Below are 14,853 nucleotides of genomic sequence, written 5' to 3'. Positions count from 1 at the left end.
CTACTTTTGGATCTTAAAAAATTCTTATTTTAAAACACCTACTATAAATAGATAAAATGTCTACTTATTATATATATTGCAAAATAAAGAAACAAAAAACTTCTACTGTAATAGATAAAGGAAAAATTATCGTTAATAATATAACTTTTTGTTAATTATAGTCAATCGAATCTTAATCTTAATTGAATAATAATTTAGATTTTTTTTATAGTTTTAATGGTAGTTTTCTACTTTAGAATTTCATGATGATTTTAAGGGTAGACATCAGTGGTAGTTTTTCCATTTCAAAATTTATTAATGATTTTAATAGAAAAAATTAAATTAGAAAAGATGAAATGTAGACATAAATGGCTTAATGGAGAAGAAGGAGAAAAGCTATGGATGAAGATGAAGGAAAGTATCCATGGAATAGGAACTATCGAGATTCATTTGTTTTTGTCTTTCTTTTCTAAAAGTTGGCCAACGATTGGCTTTAAATGTACATAAATTTTCAAATGGAACGATCTTATAGTAAGACAATCTCTATTTGAATGACCTAATGTAAAGTTATTGTTTTAAAGTGATCACATATTTTTTTTAAGTGATCACTTTTGATATTATTAGAATTATTACTTATAATCTTAAAGTGATCACTTATAATCTTAAAGTGATAAATTAGAGAAATATGTTAATTATATGGACTTGTCTCATGTTGAGAGAATCTCATATAAGAGTTTTTTTAATGTAAATGAGCATTTTTAAAAACAGTCACTCTTTTGTGCAACCGGCGTATAGATGAGACCTCCACCAGCCCAACCCAATAAATTTTTTTAAATCACCTAAAATCAAACCTTAAATTAGCTAGACGTGAAATGCCATTATAAGTACTTAAATTGCCAATTCCAAACATTAACCTCAACAAAGGCCCAATCAGTAATTGATTTCATTTTTTTTCTATTCTTGTGAGATTTCGTCTCTCGGCGAGACGACATCAAATAAGGAGCATATAATGTGCTCATATTCTCATGGTTTGTATTAGATGGACTATTTAACTCACGTATAAGACGCGTCTCTCAATGAGACCATTTCATACAACAACTTTTTTTTATATAAGTTTTTTAAATTCAAATTTGCGACTTAAAAGACCAAATTTAAGATAACGTTCGAATTGGTCTGTTAAACCTTAGATTGATTTTTTTTAGTCTTTAAATTGGAACTTTTTTTAAAAAATATATATATATACCAAATTTAAGAATTAAAACTAAATCCACTTAAGTCTTGAAATTGATTTTTTAAGCCTTAGAGTTGGCCATTTAAGTCTTAAATATGGTCTTTCAACTAATAAATTTTGATTAAAAAAAGTATTAAAAAAATTTTAAAAAACTATATCATAAACTATTTGACACATTTATAAGTGATTGTACCATTGCATATAAATTTCGAAAATTTGAAATAAATGAGATTATTTATCTACTTAATTCCAAATATAAGGTTCGGGAAAACTTATATCCCAAAATAAGCTTCCGTACGTCCAAGCCTAGCCTCGAGTAAGTCACTGTTACTAACAGCGAATAAGGGGAAATAAAATAAAAATTAAAAAGTTGAAAGTCGCTGTTACTAACAGCGACTATGAAGTTTAAAAAAAAAAAAAAAAAAAAAATTTCTAGATATTTTTCTGGGCCAAGACTCACATAACAGCAAGCCCAAAGTCCATTCACTTTAACCTTCAAACAGTTATCTAATAATAGATGAACTAACTATATAAACTTGTTATTGTTTGATTAATCTTCCCATGTGGGACTGTTTTCTGGAACACATCAAAATAAATGAAACCAAAAATTAGCTCACGAATAGAGTACCGATGTGGGACTGAGGTACTGAAGAGCACCGGGAGTGGTGAAGAGAAGCTCACGAAGAGCCCTCCTGTTAGGCTCTACATTATCAAACTATACAATGGATTTAGAATAGATGGAGTGACCAAAAAAACTTAAAAGAGTATTAAAAGGAGAGTTTGATGGGAGCTGGAATAATCAATGTTTTGACTTTTGGGAGATTTTAATTAATATGCTATGGAAGGGTTTATCTTGGAAAGATAAAGTGCTAAACGTAACACTTATTTTACGCTCCAAAAGATATCTAGATAATAATTCAAATGCCCCTTGTGTAGGAAGACATCTACACTTTGGGTAACAGAAGATGAGAATTGAAGCCATTTAATCCACTTTTGACTCTTCCTAAAAAAAATGAAATATCTAATTACCAGGCGTCTTGCACTAATTTGATAGATTTCTTTCTACCCATTAAATCACTACTGCTTGCATAACTTCAGCTGTTTTGTCTGAAGCTCCTTGCTTGCATGATTTTGTTGCCGTGTAGTATGGCAGAGACTTGAAGAAGAGAATCAGGAATTCTTTGAGGTTTATCACATTCGGTTAGCATTAAAGGAGCAGATACAGCAGTTCAATGAATTGTTGAAGCAGCAAGCAAATATGGAGAAGATCCAAAATACTAGAGTTACTCCTATGCCACTTTCTAATGAATCATGCGAGGCACAATGTAAGTTCATGGTTTTATGGAATCACGTGAAGTATTTTATATTTGATTTCAAAACTGCAAGTGCTTGCTGCTTACCAAGTTAAGGCTCTTTGAGATATTCCAAAAAGAAATGTGCGCTAGAGCCAGAGGTAACGTAATAGTGTAATAGTGTAATACATACTTGACATGTTGAACAATTTTTACCCCCAAAATTTCTTTATAAATATACCAGCTAAGTATTAACTATCTTTATATGCAGCAACCTCGGACAGCAATGAGCTTGCTGCTGCTTTTTTTTGATAGTTTCTAATGGTTTCTGAAATCCTAACAATTTCTATTTTAATTGTTGATCGGAATTTCAATATTTAAAATATGATGTTATCATATATTACTCTGTGAATTGGAGATTATGTAGGATCACTGATTTATGATTAGATTTGTCCTCCCCTTTTGCATGATCTGTGATCACTGACTTGTTATTTACATCTTTTGTCTGTTGTGATTATTATTTGTAATCTTGATGCTTAATTTGGTTATACAAACCATACTGAGTAGTCATGCTAACTGTATTTGTGCATCTCTTTACAGTCCAACAGAATGCTGGCTGCTATGCCATTGATCAGACAAGACTATCAATGATGGCTGACACACTTCTTGCTCAGAACTCTAATTCCATGAGATTGATGCATGGTTTGAATGGAGGGATTTTTGCTTCAGAAAGTGGCTATCCTTCTGATCCTACCATTTTCTATGATAATGACCCCAATCTAGGTGAAGTGTACGCCTCCATGGAAGGTGCATCTATTGCAACCTATACTGGTATAGGGGCAAGCTCGCAGCCGTTAAATGAGACATTGCTGGGTGTGAATGGTTCATTTGGGCAATTTGGAGAGAATCCTAAAGTGTTCAATATTCCCGATTTAGTTTATAATTGTAAGGATTTACTTATCTTTAGTCTTCATTTCCATTTTTAATTGTACTACCGGGATGAAGTTCAACAGTTTGAGTTTTTGATTTACTTAACTTTGTTTGATTTTCATACAATAATCCCAATTATCAATTAACCATGAATAATCCAATGTATTAACTCATTTAACCGGTACTGTTGGCAAAAATCTGACCGGTTGTTGTAGGCATTTATTACACAACTTCTCATTTATCCATTTACTCCATTAAAACCAAAGAACTTGCTCTTCTTCATCTGCAATTGCATATAATACTTAAATTATTTGGCCACACTCATTTATGAGTATAAGTTGCCGTTTTTCTTTCCTCCTCAGATCTTGATTATAAGCGGGATAGATTGGGTATAATCACGATGATGTGTGCACATGTGCATCACTTTTATCCTAGCAATTGCGCTACTAAGCTGCTGCACTAGTAGGAACAGTAGCAACAAATATTGAACAGATACTGATATATACTACAAGCTGCAGCATAGTAAAAACAGTAGCAACAGATACTGCTACGTACTGCACTAATCAAGCTGCACTAATGAAATTCAGGTATTTCACTAATAGGCAGCAACAGATAGTTTGGTATTTGGTAGGAATTAATCAGTGAAAGGGAGAGTAGATTAAGCGTGAGGGAGAACAAATAGTGGTCTTCTTCAATGGTGGATGTCTTCCTCTTCAATAACTTAGTCCCACATCAGTGCTCTATTCGTGAGCTAATTTTTGATTTTATTTATTTTGATGTGTTCCAGAAAACAGTCCCACATCGGAAAATTAATCAAACAATAACAAGTTTATATAGTTAGTTCATCGGAAAATTAACCATTTTTTTTTTTTTTTTAAACTTCATAGTCGCTGTTACTAACAGCGACTTAAGGAGTTGACCTCAACTCCTTAAGTCGCTGTTAGTAACAGCGACTTTCAACTTTTTAATTTTTATTTTATTTTCCCTTATTCGCTGTTAGTAACAGCGACTTACCCGAGGCTAGGCTCGGACGTACGGAAGCTTATTTTGGGACATAAGTTTTTCCGAATCTTATATTTGGAATTAAGTAGATAAATAATCTCATTTATTTCAAATTTTCTATAAATTCCTGTGTTTTAAAAATGGGCAGGGCCAGGCTCTACGAAAAGGGCTTTTAGAGGGATCGTGGGCATTTGACTCGGTCCGATATTCATAAAAGTCAAATATGTCTCCCAATATCTGTGTCTCACATTGAAGAAGCAGAATCTGTCCTATCGGCCGAGTGCTAATTATACAATCCCAGACAAGAAAACTTAAACTACTTTTGAAGCACCAATATCATTATCATTGAGGACAAGAGAAACAGGCTTCTTAAGCTAATGTAGCTTTGTAGTTTGTACTTTGTAGCCACTTGAACATTACAGTTTTAGCATGTTTAAAGAATATAATAACGACCCGTTTGATAGGTGGTAATTAACGGTACTAATGAAAATGAAAATCTAGTGTAATTTTGATTGAAAAATCTCTTAGTTACCTTCATGTTCATGCTTTTCCAACTTTAATCATCTCATTTTTTTCATAAAATTCATTCCAATGCATTATCTATTATTGGAAGGGGTGGTATTATGATTGAAAATTTATAAACAAAATAACTTTTTTGTGATCAAAGTTTCATTACAATGAGAATGATATGAAACTTTTAATGAAATTTTACACTATAAATCAATCCCTTTACCACCATTTAGTACCTCTAACCAAACGGGCCGTAAAGGTATATTTAAGACTCATTTTTAGCCCGTCTTAATTAAAAATAAAGAGGACAGGTTTAAACCCCAACTAATCCTAAACCCACACAATTAAGGGTCAAATCCATCCCTTTGATGGGCCCTCGGCTTGTTGCATAGGCCTAGAGACAACTACTCTTACCTCATCTTATATGGGATCATTCCTCAACATTGAAATGATGTTATAGATTCAATTTATTGATAAGTTGATTAGCTTTTCAAATATTGAAATGAAAACACAATTGTTAATAATTGTTTGGCCAAGCTTCAAAAAAAAAATTCCCCAATAAAAAACCTAAAAATAATTCACCTTCGTCACAATTTATAAAAAAAGATGATTTTTTTTTTCAGAAGTTAGGCCAAACATTTACCTTGGTTACAATTTTTAAATGTTCACTCACTTTCCAAATCAAATAAAAGTTCATCCCTCCCAGTAAGAAAGTTCCAAGTTTAAGTTAGAATCAGTAGCTTGAAGCATCACTAATTGTCATGCGAATCTTCTGCATCCATACGCTCAATTACTCGCCTTGCTTCCTCCTCTGTAGCAGGAAAAACGCTTCGTATTCTCAGCCCATTTTTCGTAGCCTCAGGACTGACAGTGAACGTAAAGTAGAATTTATTTGAAACCTGCTCAAAATCAGGAAAATGTATTCAAACAGTAAAATTGAAATGTTGGCATAGATTATATATGCATACACACCAAGACCAATACGGGTTTTGGGTTAGATAGAGTGAATACTAACCTCACTGGTTCGGAGCTCAGGACGTGTAACATGAGCAACTACTTCAATATTGATAAGTGGACGAGCTGGGTTCTGAAGCTCAGTGTACAGTACACAGGACTTCATACGAAGAAAATTACCGACATCCACCTGCATGTACAAGCCAATGATGATGAAAATGTTTACAGGGAAAAAATGCTGTCCGTTCACAATTCCATAATACTTTGTTTGGATGCGAAAATGGGAAGGAAGGGAAATGGACGGGAGGGAATTGAAGGAGAGAAGTCCCTTACATTTTGTACTAAAATCCTTCCAACATTAGAAAGATTTGGAAGAAAAACTCGATTATCTCCCTCCCCTCCCTCTTCCCTCCCTTCCCTCCTTTTCCTTTCCTTCCTACAATGTTATCCAAACACACGTAATGGTTTGTCATTTTCATTAGAAGTTCCTTACAATATGTACTTATGTTCTTGCTTTCTTGCATTGTTTGTGCTGTGCGCTTTGTTGGTTCTGTTTTTCACTAATAATTTAATATTATCATCCTCTACCCTACCTTTGAGTGTCCATACACACAACAGATTAAGTTCCTTGGTTTTGTTGATAACCAAATCTCTCCAAAGGTGCAAAGAAAATGATAGGAGTAATTCTCTTCTCCTTCCCCTACCTAAACAAACAAGAGACATTTTCCCAAAAATTCCCTCCCTTTCTTTCCTTCCCCTTCCCTTCCTTGACTAGTTGACCTTCCTAAACTTTCATCAAATCAGACATGATATATCATTTTAGTTAATAGCATCAATGCTACAGGTTACCCTTTTCGAAAGAAACTCGGCAACAAAAGGAATATATTGTTATCATCTCTACATGTTTGATGAGAACATCTCTCCATAGCATCATGAGACAGCCCTGCCTCCAAGAATCGAAAGTACACAAAAAAAATCACAAGACACAATGATTGAGGCACAGCTTCAAGTGCTGTGCAAACTCCCTCTCAACTTTGAGTGTTGAGAGAAATCCTTGCCCACAACTTTTTAATTCTATCCAAGCTAAAAACTCAAGTCTCATACAAGATGGCCTTAAATAGTTATTCACTAATGCCACCTAAGCCCAACAACTAAAAATAAAATGACACATAAGCATACAAAATATAAACTCAAAACAGAAAACTAATTACAAATATTCCTAATAAACCCAACTAACCCGCCAACCCCTCTGTTTTCTTTCTTCTTTGATAAGTCTTAAGGACCCTCGGGACCGTGGGTGTTACAATACTCCCCGCCAAATTAAGCACCTTGTCCTCAAGGTGAGCAAAGGGAAATGTGGCAAAGAATTTGCTAGTGTCTTCCCATGTAGCCTCTGTTTCATCCCTTCCATCCCATAAGACCAATATCTCTCTTGGCTTGGATGGTAAGTGACGAATCTGTAAAATGTCGATGGGTTGCAACACCTCTTCCAAATCGGTTGTCAACAGAGGACCGACTACTGCAGCTTGTGTTACTCCCTCGGCTCGTTTGAGTTGGGAGACGTGGAAAACCGGGTGCAAGGAACAATCTTTCGGGAGCTCTAATTGATATGCAACCTTGCCCACCCTTTGGAGAATCTTGTATGGGCCATAAAACCGAGGCCCAAGCTTTTCATTCATTCGGCTAGCCAAACTCTTTTGACGATAGGGACGCATTTTCAAGTAGACACAATCTCCTACCTCAAAAACAACTTCCCGCCTCTTTATGTCGGCATAAAATTTCATCCTCTGTTGTGCCATTGCCACATAAAATTGGAGGTCATCTAAAATCGCATCCCGCTCTTGCAATACTTGGTCCAAGGAATCCACAGGGGTTTGTTGATGACTCACACGTACCACATGAGGGGGAACTCAGACATATAACGCTTGAAAAGGAGTCATCTTAATGGAGAGATGTGGAGAAGTATTATAACAAAACTCTGTCCAATGTAGCCATCGCACCCAATGTTTTGGTTGTCTATTCACAAAATAACGCAAATATGTTTCCACCATTTTGTTTACAATTTCGGACTGCCCATCGGTTTGTGGATGATAAGCTGTGTTGCGTAACAACTGCGTCTGCTGTAACTGGAACACCTCCCTCCAAAAAACATTCATAAAGACTTTGTCATGATCCGAAACAATAGAAGTAGGAAACCCATGCAAACGTACTACTTCTTTCACAAATTTTTCCGCTACCTGGAGAGCCGTAAAAGGATGCTTAAGAGCAATAAAGTGACCATACTTAGTCAACCGGTCAATCACTACTAATATGGTATCGACCCCGTCCGATTTTGGTAATACCTCGATGAAATCCATGGAAGCATGTTCCCAAACTTGGGAAGGAATAGGTAGATTTTGTAGGAGACCTGTCGGACTTTGATTTGAACTCTTAGCTTGTTGACAAACTTGGCATTCCCGAACATATCTTGTGATTTGCTTTCGCATCCCTTTCCAATACCATTCTCTCGCCATTCGAAGATAAGTTTTTAATTCCCCCGAGTGACCTCCTAAAGGAGAGTCATGATATTCTCGTAACAAGACTGGAATAAAAGGAAATGATTTTGCTAGGACATATCTTCCTTTGAAAAATAACACATCGTTCATCATGGAGAACCCCGTAGGAACTTGCTCACCCCTCTCGACGGCTGCCCGAATACGAACCAAAGACATATCTTTTTTAACCTCTTCGTGAAGCATGTCCCAATCAATACCATGTGTACTCAACAATGTGCCCAACTCCATATAACCATAAGTGACCTTAGATAAAGCATCCGCCAACAAGTTATTTGATATCGGATTGTACTCGATCGAAAAAACAAAACCCATCAGTTTCATCAACCAATTTTGATAGTCCCTATGTGCCTCTCTTTGTTCCAACAAATGCTTCAAGCTATATTAATCCGTTTTTACCATGAATCGGCGTCCCAAAAGGTAGTGTTTCCATTTCAAGACAACAAACAGTATTTCCATAAGTTCTTTTTCATAAATGGACTTATTTTGAGCCCGGATCCCTAAGGTCTTACTATAGTATGCAATGGGATGTCGCTCTTGCATCGAAACAGCCCCTAAACCATATTGGCAAGCATCAGTCTCGATCATGAACGTCATCTCAAAATTCAGCATTGCAAGCACGGGAACATTAGTCATCATTATCTTCAAATATTGAAAAGCCCGTTCAGTTTCATCATTCCAAGCAAAAGAATCCTTTCGAAGTTGGTTGGTTAGGACTCTAGTCAATTGTGCATACCCCTTAACAAACCTTCGGTAGTATCCCGTCAAACCAAGGAATCCCCGTAGCTCCTTTAAATTCTTTAGAGATGGCCATGAAAGCATAACGAATATCTTCTCCTCACCGACCAAAACCCCAGCTGCCGAAATAACATGTCCCAAGTAGGCTACCTTATCAACCCCAAATTCACATTTGCCCCCGTTAACTACCAAAGAATGCTTGCGAAAACATTGAACTTGAGCTACATGGTCCGAGTGCTCCTCAAGATTCTTGCTATAAATGCGTATATCATTGAAGAAAACCAAAACAAATTTCCTCAAATATGGACGAAATACCTCGGGCATCAAAGCTTGAAAAGTACACGAAGCATTTGTCAAACCGAAAGGTATGACAAGAAATTCATAATGGCCTTCATGTGTTCTAAAAGCCGTTTTATGCATATCTTGGGTCCTCATTCGGATTTGATGATAACCCGACTTGAGATCCAATTTTGTGAACACGGTTGCCCCATGCAATTCATCAAGAAGCTCGTCAATCATGGGAATGGGATATTTATCAGGTACGGTAGCCTTGTTGTAAAGCTCTATAATCAACACAGAATCTCCAAGAACCATCCTTCTTCTTCACTAGGATAACTGGACTAGAGAACGGACTAATTGAAGGTTGTATGATACCTGCTTTAAGCATGTCTTGAACTAACCTTTCGATCTCATTTTTTTGACTATGTGGGTAACGGTAAGGCCTAACATTAGTGGGATCTGTGCCTTCTTTGAGAGTAATCGAATGATCGTGTTCCCTTTGAGGAAGTAATTGTGCCAAGGGTTGAAAAATATCTTCATAACTTTCAAGAGAGCCCTCAAATTAGCGGCAGCTCCGCATTCTTTAAACTTCCCTCAACTCCATTCAACTACACTAGTATGCCTCCCCCTTCTTTCTTTAAAACCTTGAGCATGGCCTTCAACAATATTTTTGACCTCTTTAGGGTAGGATCACCCAATAAAATCACATTACGGTCTTGCCAAGCAAATTGCATTGTTTGAGTCTTCCAGTTAGTCGTTACGAAACCCAACGTTTCGAGCCATTGAACACCAAGAATCACATCAGAATTTCCCAATTCCAAAGCAAAATAATCTTGCATAATGCTTAATTCTTGAAGTCGTAATTCCACTTGTCTACGTACTCCTTGTCCTAATATTTCCTCACCATTCCCGAGCATGACCCCAAAATTTTCACTTTCTTCACAATTGAGGCCCAATTTTTTAACAGCTTCAACGGAAATAAAATTATTAGTAGCCTCGGGGTCAATCATGACAATCAATTCCATTGAATTAACCGTGCCCAACATTTTCATAGTCTTTTGATTAGTAATCCCGACTACCGAGTTTAAGGAAATACCCATCGGTTCAATCTTTTCTTGCTCCTCCTCTAATTCTTCAACAAACAAACTTGTTTCAGCCGTGGGTTCCTCCTCTGCTGCTCCAATAAGCACCGACATCTCCTTGCGACTGCACACATGATTAACGAACCATTTCTCATTGCATTTAAAGCAAAGTCCTTTCCTCCTACGCTCACTGTGTTCAACGTCTGACATGCGGCGCTCCTTCCCCACGTTACTGCCGGCAGAGCTGGCCTGAAAAGGCCAGTTTCCAGGTGGGTTCGGGTTGTAGAGGGGCGGCATAGGGTTTAGGTTAGGGTGGGTCGGCTGATTCTGTCGTGGAAGGTAGAGAGTAGAATTAATTTTGGAATTAGGGTTAGGGTTTCACCAATTTAGGGAATTTCGAATAAATTGGGGCTGATTTTGGGTGTTTGCAACGGCTGATTACTGTAGAGAGTGAGGGGATAATTTCGCTGCTGCACTTGCCTTCTCCCCAAGCAAGATTGACACTCCAACTTCCGATCAATACATTCGGCCCAATCCATGGCTTGATCCAAACACACCACCGAAACCTCCATTTTCTGTTTTTCGCTAAGTTCATAATACGAAAAATATTTTTCCGCCTTTAGGATCCAATCATCCACATCTTGCCCATTGAAAGATGGAAACTCCAATCTCCACGCTTGTCATCACTTTGTATTTGCCTATCGTCACTCCCCTTATGACAAACCCATTCAAGATTTGTCTCTTCTTGAGCCGGAATTCGAATGGGTGGCTGCCTCCTTTGATTTTCCTCTATTTTCGACCCCATTTGAAGGATTTTCGCCTGCCCATCCAACAAGGCTGCCAATACTTGGTCAGTCTTGTCTTGGTTTTTGTTTATTTCTTCAATGGCGGATGATAACCTCTTCAATTCTTGCTCTTTCTTCTCCATCCTTTCTTGCTCATTCGTATTTCCTATTGCCATGGCGGAAAGAAATGCTCTGATACCTATTGAGACAGCCCTGCCTCTAAGAATCGAAAGTACAAAAAAAAAATCACAAGACACAATGATAGAGGCACAGCTTCGAGTGTTGTGCAAACTCCCTCTCAACTTCGAGTGTTGAGAAAACTCCTTGCCCACAACTTTTTATTCTATCCAAGCTAAAAACTCAAGTCTCATACAAGATAGCCTTACATAGTTATTCACTAATGCCACCTAAGCCCAACAACTAAAAATAAAATGACACATAAGCATACAAAAATATAAACTCAAAACAGAAAACTAATTACAAATATTCCTAATAAACCCAACTAACCCGCCAGCCCCTCTGTTTTCTTTCTTCTTTGATAAGTCTGAAGGACCCTCGGGACCATGGGTGTTACACATCACAATTTTACTGCAATGACTAATTGGTCAGATCTGAATACCAAAAGAAAAGGTGTAAAAATGTCAGCCATGACTTACAGGTTTGACAAAGTCAACATGATCCACTTCCAGAAAACGCGGGGAGGCTCCAGCAAAGGTATAAGCTGTTGCAAAGGCAAGTTCGAATGCTTTGCGCATGAGATACCCACCAAAGATACGACCATGAATGTTTCTTTGCTGTGGATGACAAATTAGGGAGCTCTGCAGGCAAGTATCTCTTATAAGAATACTGTCTCTATCAGACAAAGCTGGCAGGTCAACAAAAATTCGCCCTTCAGCCAAAAGTTCATCAATCCTGTTTGGATCATGGTGGTCAATTTTGCTTTTTTGTTCCACTCTCCTTAGTTTCTGCATCTGGTTCCTTGATTCAGCTTGTTCCCACAGCAATTTTTCTTGTTCAGTTTCTGGGGAAATTTGATTTATTGGAGCGGATTTTCCTGTCTCAGCATCTCGTGCAACAAATGTAAAGTTTGCCACAAGAGCTAATGGATCTGCCTTTTGAGAAGCATCTACAAAAGAAGCAATTATTTTTGTAGGAAAGCAAGAGACACATTCTTCATACTTCACTAAACACAACAAATAAAAGTATGCAGATGGACAGTTAATTGTTAATAGAACCTACTATCAAGAATTAACCAATCATACATTGAAGTTATTTATGAAACTGATCTATGACAGTACTCGATGATCACATCTGAGTTGACCCTCTGATGGTATATCAACCTTCTTTTATGGTCATTGTTAATGGGACAAACTCAAAATGGCTGATGAAATCATGCACACTTCTTATTTACGTGAAATTACACATAACATTTGCAAACCTCTTTGTTAGTTTTACCATTTCTGACCCTCCCAAACCCCACCCAAGGTGGGACCCAGTTAATGGCATTAGAATAATGGAATGTTATTGCTGTAAATAAAAACATGTTTGCTATGTCGTGTACATCCAACCCAGCCATTCTTGCCTTGGCGTGCTCCTAGTGTAACATAATTCGCCAACTAAATTGCTTTTTAAATTCGTGATTTGCTTGAAATTGCCAAAAACAACCAGAAACTGAATTCGCTATTTTAATTCGCTATTCGCCAGGATATTACTAAATCATGTAACACTGCATGCTCCACTTTTTTTGTTAGTTTTTTCATTAATAAAGGTAGGGTTACGTACATCCGATCCACTCAAATCCCACCCTAAATGGATGCACTTAATGGCAGTGGCTAATGGAAAAAAATCATAACACCAAATAACTGAATTTTTGACAGACAAAATACCTTGAGAGTGTTGCAAAACTTGAAGCTGCATCTCCATAGATGACCTCCCAACCCATGTAACTGCACCATTTATACTCAAATCAACATCAACAAGAATTGGCTTTTTGAGAAGAATCTTATCTACAGAAGCAGTTACCAAAATTATGGGTCTTGTAATACCACCAGAGTTGGCACAGTGCTGGAAGGAAAATAAATTTAACAAACAGAAATGAACATATATCATGTATACATTGAAATTAAAACTAATCATTCTAAAACCCAATACAGAAAATCATTTAAAACTCAAAATTAGAAGAGGGGAAAATTACCTTATAAGAAATAGTCCCAGCAAGAGCATCAAGATCCTCGACTAATTTGCCGGTTCTAATCTCATTCCATGGATTCCTATACTGTTCTCTCAACACATAATCTGATGAAAATTTATACTCGATACTAGTTCTACTCTGAGATGGGGTTTTTGACATCAACCCATCTTGTGAAATCCTCTCACTTCCAATCTCAACATTAACCTTTTCAAAATATTGGGATCTTGCTTCCCACAATGCATTTGTTACAGGGGAATGGTACACCCCTGGCCACAAACTTAGTGGTTTACGAATAGAAGAACCTGCATCAATTGGTTCAGATGCATCTTTCGATGAATTTATGGTTGCAAATGGTCTAATTTGATCATTTAATAAGGGGATTGAGGAATTGGGGGAGAATTTCTTGGTGGGGTTTGAAAAAATTAGAGATGCAAGGGAATGAAAAGATAAATTATGATGAAGTTTTGCAGATGTGGGAAAGATCGAGGAAGATCTGAAAAGTTGATTCATTGTTCAAAGAAAGAGAATGATTTTAATGGCAGAAGGTTACCCGCATAAGTTTTCAGAATTTCGTCCCAAAATAGAGTTCAAAATTTTTCCTTTTATATTTACTTTATAAAATTCAACGATGATATTAAAAACAACCCGTCTCCCGGTACATAGTATATATTATATAAAGCGTATCTTAACATTTTATATCTTTAATGTTTTATAATATTTTAAATGTTGTTTATAATATTTATAATTTCCACCGAGTAAATGTTTAATACTTATAATATTTTTAATGTCTATCGAGTAAATTACTTTTTATTTTTCTTTATGGATCGGTCCAATTAGAAATGATTTCTCACAAAAAATTATATATTATAAATATTTGATTATAACCACAATTTCCAGCAACTATACAATTTTTTTAGAGTAGAATAATGTAGAGAAGACAAAAATTTTATTTGAAATAGTGATACTTGTCTATTTAAACATGACAAGATTTAATTTTCAATAGCTATAGATTATCTGATTATTTGTAGTCATGGTAGGGCTAGGGAAATGAAGAATTAGGCAAAAGTTCTACTCATTAACAAAAAAATTCAAATAGTTTTTTTTTTCATTAAAATTGTTTTCATTTATGTTGTTTCATTTGTTGTTCACAAAAATAATCATATATTACATTTTTGGACATAATTAACCTTGTGTGTGCTCATTTTAACATTTTAATTATGCTTATGATCTTCATATATTTTTCACTAACTTTATTTTAATATTTTTATATTTTTTTAATATTTTAATAATTTTTTAATACTTGTGGTCTCTATATTTTTTCACTAAAT

General features: G+C 36.1%; 2 protein-coding genes across 2 annotated transcripts; one reads left to right on the top strand and one right to left on the bottom strand.

The window, feature by feature from the left end:
- The first annotated feature begins 2,163 nt into the window (after positions 1-2,163).
- On the top strand, positions 2,164-3,506 carry LOC130806778 (uncharacterized). Its single transcript, XM_057671983.1, has 2 exons — positions 2,164-2,535; positions 3,103-3,506. Exons 1-2 carry the CDS (start codon positions 2,469-2,471, stop codon positions 3,486-3,488), a joined length of 453 nt encoding a protein of 150 aa, XP_057527966.1. The 5' UTR covers positions 2,164-2,468; the 3' UTR covers positions 3,489-3,506.
- A 1,875-nt stretch (positions 3,507-5,381) lies between these two features.
- On the bottom strand, positions 5,382-14,150 carry LOC130806771 (acyl-coenzyme A thioesterase 2, chloroplastic). Its single transcript, XM_057671976.1, has 5 exons — positions 13,529-14,150; positions 13,221-13,398; positions 11,991-12,460; positions 5,960-6,088; positions 5,382-5,843 (listed from the first exon to the last, which is right to left on the bottom strand). Exons 1-5 carry the CDS (start codon positions 14,033-14,035, stop codon positions 5,697-5,699), a joined length of 1,431 nt encoding a protein of 476 aa, XP_057527959.1. The 5' UTR covers positions 14,036-14,150; the 3' UTR covers positions 5,382-5,696.
- Positions 14,151-14,853: the final 703 nt, after the last annotated feature.

Source organism: Amaranthus tricolor, chromosome 1 (assembly GCF_026212465.1).
Source record: "Amaranthus tricolor cultivar Red isolate AtriRed21 chromosome 1, ASM2621246v1, whole genome shotgun sequence".
In the NCBI taxonomy this organism is placed as follows: Eukaryota; Viridiplantae; Streptophyta; class Magnoliopsida; order Caryophyllales; family Amaranthaceae; genus Amaranthus; species Amaranthus tricolor.
This window is presented reverse-complemented; position numbering and strand designations above follow the sequence as displayed.